At 37.1% G+C, this 7,161-nt stretch overlaps 1 protein-coding gene across 1 annotated transcript; it reads left to right on the forward strand.

Moving 5' to 3' along the window:
- Positions 1–8: 8 nt before the first annotated feature.
- On the forward strand, positions 9–857 carry LOC102882349 (olfactory receptor 51F2; the record flags this gene model as incomplete). Its single annotated transcript, XM_006903832.1, has 1 exon — positions 9–857. A coding segment is annotated over one exon (849 nt), but the record flags the coding sequence as incomplete, so codon positions are not given.
- Between the last annotated feature and the right edge of the window lie 6,304 nt (positions 858–7,161).

Genomic DNA, 7,161 nt, shown 5'->3' on the forward strand with positions numbered 1-7,161 from the left:
TCTTCTGCTTTCTCTATATAACCGCCCTCTCAGGAAACAGCCTGATTCTCTTTGTCATTGTCACTCAGCCTAACCTCCACGAACCTATGTATTATTTCCTCTCCATGCTGTCCACCACTGACCTAGGCTTGTCTATATCCACCCTGGTCACCATGTTGGGTATATTCTGGTTCAATGCCAGGGAGATCAGCTATAATGCCTGCTCGTCACAGATGTTTTTCATTCAACTTTTCACTGTCATGGAGTCTTCGGTGCTGTTGGCCATGGCCTTTGATCGTTTTGTGGCCATTTCTAATCCTCTTAGATATGCCTCTGTCTTAACTGATCTTAAAATAGCACAAATTGGAGCTGCAATCATCACCAGAGGGACTGTAATACAAATACCTATACTGGTGCTTCTTAAGCGTCTCTCATTCTGCCATAGCCACGTGCTCCATCACTCCTACTGTTTCCACCCTGATGTGATGAAGCTCTCATGCACAGACACCAGGATCAATAGTGCACTTGGCTTGACAGCCTTGATTACCACTGCTGGGGTGGACTCAATTTTTATCATCCTTTCTTATCTTTTGATTATTAAGACTGTCCTCAGCATTGCGTCCCCAGAAGAGAGGAAGAAAGCTTTTAGCACGTGTATCTCCCATGTTGGGGCTGTTGCTGTATTCTATATCCCATTGATCAGTTTGTCCTTTGTTCACAGATTTGGGAAATGGGCTCCACCCTATGTACATACTCTGATTGCCAATGGCTACTTGCTGCTCCCCCCTGTGATGAACCCCATAATCTACAGTGTGAAGACCAAACAGATACGCAGGGCTGTGCTGAAAATTCTTCATTCCAGCACAGCAAAAATGTAATATGTTTTAGTTTCAAAAATTTGAATTTTTTTTGATTTAGATTGGATTGAATTTTGGATTAGAAATTAATCTTTCTAGTCCTCATCACTGTATAGATGAGTGAAATGCTATTTAGAGAGGTTAAAATGTTGAGACTCATGGTTGGTCTGAAAGCATCCCAAAGGATCATTTCAGTTTCAATACTGCTATTTCCAATAACATGGCTGGATCTTGAGATAATCATGCTCAGCAAAATATGTCAGACAGAAAAAGTTAAGAACCATATGATTTCACTCATATGTGGGATAAAACTGAAAGCAACAAATGAGACAAACAAACAAAACCTCATAGACACAGACAACAGTATAGCGGTTACCAGAGGGAAAGTGGGGATGAGAGAGGTAGATAAGGTAAAGGGGGTCAAATATATGATAGAAGATTTGACTTTGGGTGGTGAACACACAATGCATTATACAGATGATATATTATTGAATCATACACTTGAAACCTATATAATTTGATTAACCAATGTCACCCCTGTAAATTTAATTAAAAAATAAAGTATATGCTGAAAATTACATTTCAATATTTTCCTCATATAACCGCAATAATGTTAACATGTCTTAATTTAAGATGAAAGATTTTCAATAATGACCCAGTTTCAGTTTCAAATGAGAATTTTTTTTAAAGAGAAAGATGGGAATAAAAGTGTATAATTGCTAATTACTGAATTTATCATCTGAATCTTGCAAATATAATGTGCATTGCCCATTGTTACTAAATTGTTCAAATATTCTTACTTTTTCTCTTTGTCTCAGACCTCCCTATCTCTAACAGCTAGTATCATCATATATACGTATTTTACTGCTTTGTCAGTAACCTAAACTTTTTTTTGTCAAATATCTTAATTTCCCTCCACTATTAAGAAAGGTTTATAGCACAAGCATTATGTGAAAAATAACTGCTTAATTCAACTCCAATCTGTATGGTTTCTTCAGAAATATGAATATCATAATTAATACTTAATAAATCTGTTCTTGGTTTTGACAAAAACCACCTAGAAATAAAGTAATTTTCTTTGAAGTACCAAGTTTATTAAGAACCAAATGCAGACATGGTTTAATCTGGTTGGATTTATGTTGCTGTATTTAGACTCTCCTCTCAAGGAAAGTTGAAGTGGATATGTTAGGCTATAGACAGGAAAACAGAAATTATACCAGTGCTTAGAATTGGGAGTATTTAATTCAAGGAACTAGATAAATAGTTATTGGAGGACTGAAAAGGGACAAAGGAAACACAGAAATAATGCAGAGGTAATAACTGTAGGAAGTCGCTTCTACTTGTACATCTATGGAACAAAGAGAAGATTATGAGAGCCTAGAATTTGGTGGAGGGTGTCCCCAGTGCTGACACTCAGACCTACAATGAAGGAAGCTTTCCTTCTGTTTCTAGTACCTCAGGAACTCAGATGATGAACCACATGGAGCCAAGACCCAAACCTCTGGTTAGGGGAAACTCATACTTCAGGAGCGCAGAGGAGGACTCCTCATGGACCTGGGACTCAGACCATGGCAAAGGATCTCACTGGTTCTGTTACTTCCAAGGGAGCATGATGAGATTGGTGTGGGAAAAATTATACCTAGAAACTGGATCTAATGCCACTAGGCAAAGAACTATTGCTATTGTGGCATCGACAGGAATGGCAAGCAAACGTAACGGAGATATTTGTCCTTTGAGTCTCCTTCCAGCATCCTCCAAGTGACAGACTATAACAGGGAACCAAACGGCAAATGATAATCGTGGTTCACGATTCCCTGCCTTTCTATTAATAGCAGAGTGTACAGAATGGTGGTTTTGGAACTGAGATATAATATTTTCAGAGCCAGCATCATGGGGTAATGTGCATGTAACATGATTAAGCTCCGTATGACCATGACAAGGACTTCTCAGGTGCTCCAAATTGGACTGGATTGTTGATAAGAATAGCAGTAACTAGTAATGATAAGCTATACAAGTGCTTCCACAGTTCACCAAGTATTTTTACATACAAGCTTCTGGAAGGATGCTAGTTGACAATGGTTTTTTCTTGGGGATGCTTTCTCACCTTTCTGTCAAATTCCTAGTTTCCCCAGGACTACCTAGGTCTCTGCTTAATGGTTAGGAATAGAGTTCTAGGTTGTATCTGTGTCAGTGTCTGGTTTGGAGTTTGCTGGCTGCTCATGGATTTTTCTTCAAAATTATACTTGCTCTTTGTTTTTAGGGCATCTCTCACCTGAGCATATGCCATATCCATCCTTAGGTGATAGATTCTGACTGGAAACTTGGGCTTGTTATTTTCACTGCCCTTCCTAGTAAAACAAACCTACAGCTCATCCTCTGTGCTTTGCTTGATGGTCTAGGATGTTGGTCCAAGTGGACTGTATCGCCCAAGTTCCCATGTGGACCGATTCTAGTTGGGTTATACAGTGGAAGGCACTAAGAAGAGAAGGAAAGTTGGAGCAGAGATTCTGCTTTAATGTTTCTCTTTCCCCTTTGGTTCCTGGGCTAAGAATGGTTTCTAACTCTCCCTGGTCTCCAGGTTTCTCAGCATCCCTTGTTTGTTTTCTTAACCCTGCCCACCTTTATGCGATTAGATCTTTTGTTAAAGTCTCTCTTTAACAATTCATCTGAGTGAATTTTGTCTCCCATTGGTTTTATGACTGATATGTGTGTGTGTGTGTGTGTGTATACATATACACATACATGCATACATACATATATATGTATATATATGTTTCAGTGAGTAAAGATAATGGCTACTTGATCCTACTGGCAATAGTACTCCTCCTTGAACTTCACCTGAGAGTTCTTTTAAGCATGAGATAAATGAAAAAGGTGCTAATTTATTTAGTCTCTTAAGGCACAGATAAATGTAATTTCTGACCCTTTGACTCCAGGTATTAGTACCATGAACCCTGCTTCAGCCAGGGTGAACCACACCAAGGTGGTTCCTAGGCATAGAGGGTGTATGCAGGACTTTTCCTCTATACTTTATCAGGACCTGAGACCAGAAAGTTGGATGGAGTGGTAATCTGGCCTCTTGGTTCGCTGGTCTGTAGGAACCTGGGTAAACAGCCTTGTACATTTCTTTTTCTGGTGCAAGTAGAACAGATAGCCAGAATTACAGACTGGGAAAAGGCAGGCTTTGGTTCCTCTCTAGAATTCTTCTTTTGCTCTTTGTTTTTATTAAAAACATAAAGATAAAACAACCTATTTACTGTTCACTTTGTGCTTATATGTAGTAGAATCCAAAAAGAATGTAATGTGCAACGTGATGATTGTAGTTACTGCTGCTGTGTGGTACATGGGAAAGTCATTAGGGAGTAAACCCTGAGATTTCTCATAACGAGGAAAAATATATATTCTTTTTCTTTTTCTGTTCTTATATGAGATGATGAATGTTAACTAAATTTATTGTGGTAACAATTGCACAATGTGTGTAAGTCAAATCATTATGCTGTGTACCTTAAAATTATACAGTGAAATATGTCAATTATATCTCAATAAAACTTGGGGGGCGGGGATGGCATTTGCCTTTCCAGGCATCCAGGAACTAATAGTCTGATTTGGAAGTGAAAGTCATTCCCAAATATTTTTCAGAGTGTAAGAACTAAAAATAAAGTTGCTGTGTGGCCTATGCAAAAATCCCAGAAAGGGGTTTGAAGTGGAGGGAGGTTCATTCTGTATAGATAAATCCAATCTTCTGCTCATGTGTCCCATGGTCCAAACTCAGCTTGAATCCAGCTGATATGGAAGTCTGAGAAATACAGCCTGCAAGGTTAGCTCTTCAGAGATATTGAGCAGAAGAGAGCAAGAAAAAGAAATGGATTTGAGGAAAAACATGTTCAGGGCCATCATAGTCCATCCTTTCAGCTATTTATCAAATATATAGAATAGTTTCATGATTTAACATAATGAGGGGCAGCACTATTTTGCATAAATGAAAACACTTTTTTCTTCTCTCTAAAAAGTGCAGGTGCAAAAGACCATCAAGCATAGTGTCCACAATCTTCAAGTGAAAAAACTGTTTTCTCAATCTGCTCAGGACATGAATCTTCATTGTCTGATAACCTATGTGATAAATTGTAAAATTAAGCAATACTGGCACTCCTCTCCCTATCTCTTCCCACACATAATTAGGTGTGGTCTAGCTGACACTTTTCTTGAATATCGAGAGTCCTCAGTTATTTCTCCGTATTTCCTGTTAAAGGGTTAGTTTATTTGTGTATGTTCTTTCTGAATGAAGATAAAAGCTCTAAGTATTCTTGGGCCTAAAACTATGGCTGGTTAAGAAATTAGGCTGTGGTCTGTCTGGCCATAACTTAACATGTGAAGACAGTTGTCAGGAGCTTTGCTGTCGCCTCCCCACCCCATATTTATGTTTCTGGTGCATGAAAGAAGGTACTCTAAGATACGCTGCATGTGTAGCTCTGATGCGGGGACACTTTCAGTAGTATTTCAGATTTAATATTCTGTTACTTTAAAGTGTGTATGTGCATACATGTGGCTATTTCCTGTCACTTCATAGCTCACTTGAAATGATGTATTTAAGAATTCTTCATGGGATGGTTTTCTATATATTTATTTTCTGTTCATATTTTTGTGGGTATTATTTTTATATATTATAGACTGACTGCCTTCTGTAGTATGAGAAAGGGATGAGATATCCTGTCATGGAAGGGAGAATGCGCAATTAGCTTTCCATCTGGGCATAAGGGTTCTCTGTTCTTTCCAGATGTTGCCGGAGAGGGAAATTGCAGATCTGCCTTGGCAGTAGAACCATTCATATTCACTTTTTCCATCATTAGGCAAATTTCTCTGTGGCCTAAAATACGACACAAAGAAGGCCAGGTTGGTGTTAAAGGGATAGAAGTTAAACAACCAGATTTTAAAACGGAGTTCTCCAATGTAACACTTCAGAATAGCTTATACTTCTGCTTCAATATTCTCTTGTACAAAATTTGTGCTGTAGTTTTATCTACCAATGTTATTTCATCATTTATTCCATCTTTCCTGGATTTTCCAAATTTATAGATCACTAATTATGCTCTTACTTATCCAGTAATACTACTGACTAATAATCTTTATTTCAAAACTATATTCTCCTTATTCTAGGGTGAGAGTAGTATTGGCATGTGCATTCTCTCCACTTTCTTTATACTCTTGAATTATTCTTTTGTTTTTAATGTAACTGTGTTGTTATTGTGATACAATTAACATACAATATATAATGTGCAGAATTTAATGGTTTTTATTACAGAGTTGTGCAACTATCACTACAAAAACATTTAGAACATTTTCATAATTACAAAAGAAATGCTCAGCAACTCCTTTCCTACCTGTGTTCGATGTTTTAGGATTGCTGTGATGCTGACAAATGACTGGTGAGCAAACAAATTGGTAATTCAATAACAGCATTTCTCCCTTACTTTTGTCCTATACAAAGTTTCTACATGCAGCTGTTCAGAGTCAAATTGCTCTTGAATAGGAACTGGAATTGTAATTCTTCTCCAGGACTCTCCTTTGAGGATGTTAGAGTGAGCTAGATTGAAAATAAATTGCCCTTTGTAATCTATTATTAGTGCACAAAAGTTTACCAGGACATAGGTATATAGAGTTCTCTCCTACGAATCCGTGTTTTTATTTGCAACAAGTAGACCTCGAACACATTATATTAAGTAAGAGAAAGGTAGTACTGTATGATGTTACTTATATGTGGAATCTAAGAAAGCTAAACCTGTTAAAAACAGTAAAATGATGATTACCTGGGGCTGGGGGTAGATAAGAGTAATGGTGTTTAAAGGAACAAACTTGTAACAAGTAGTAAAAAAGCCATAAGGCTCTATTGCACAGTATAATGAATTTGACAATAACATTATACTATATATAATTATGTAATATAATAAATATCGCTACGTCAGAAATCATATTGCGATATATAAATATATCAAAGTAATATACTGTATGCCTTAAATTTACATAGTTACACATCAAATTTATTAAAAAATAAATAAATACACAGACAAACAAATGAATGAATAAAAAAGACTGATGCTGCTTGGGATGACTCTTCAAAGAGCAGGGTACAGAATCCAAGATTTCCTCTTCCAGAACCAAGAATTCTTGTTTGCATAAAGTCAGTGTGTAGTGCATTGAAATATTTTCCGAATACATCAGAGACTGTATAATCTCCAGACAGTTTATAAAACCAACAGTTCAGAGGAAATTGGTAAACTTTGTATTCAACAAAGTTATTTATTGTCAATTTAAAAATAATTGCTGCAAT

The sequence above is a fragment of the Pteropus alecto genome, unplaced genomic scaffold (assembly GCF_000325575.1).
Source record: "Pteropus alecto unplaced genomic scaffold, ASM32557v1 scaffold540, whole genome shotgun sequence".
NCBI lineage: Eukaryota > Metazoa > Chordata > Mammalia > Chiroptera > Pteropodidae > Pteropus > Pteropus alecto.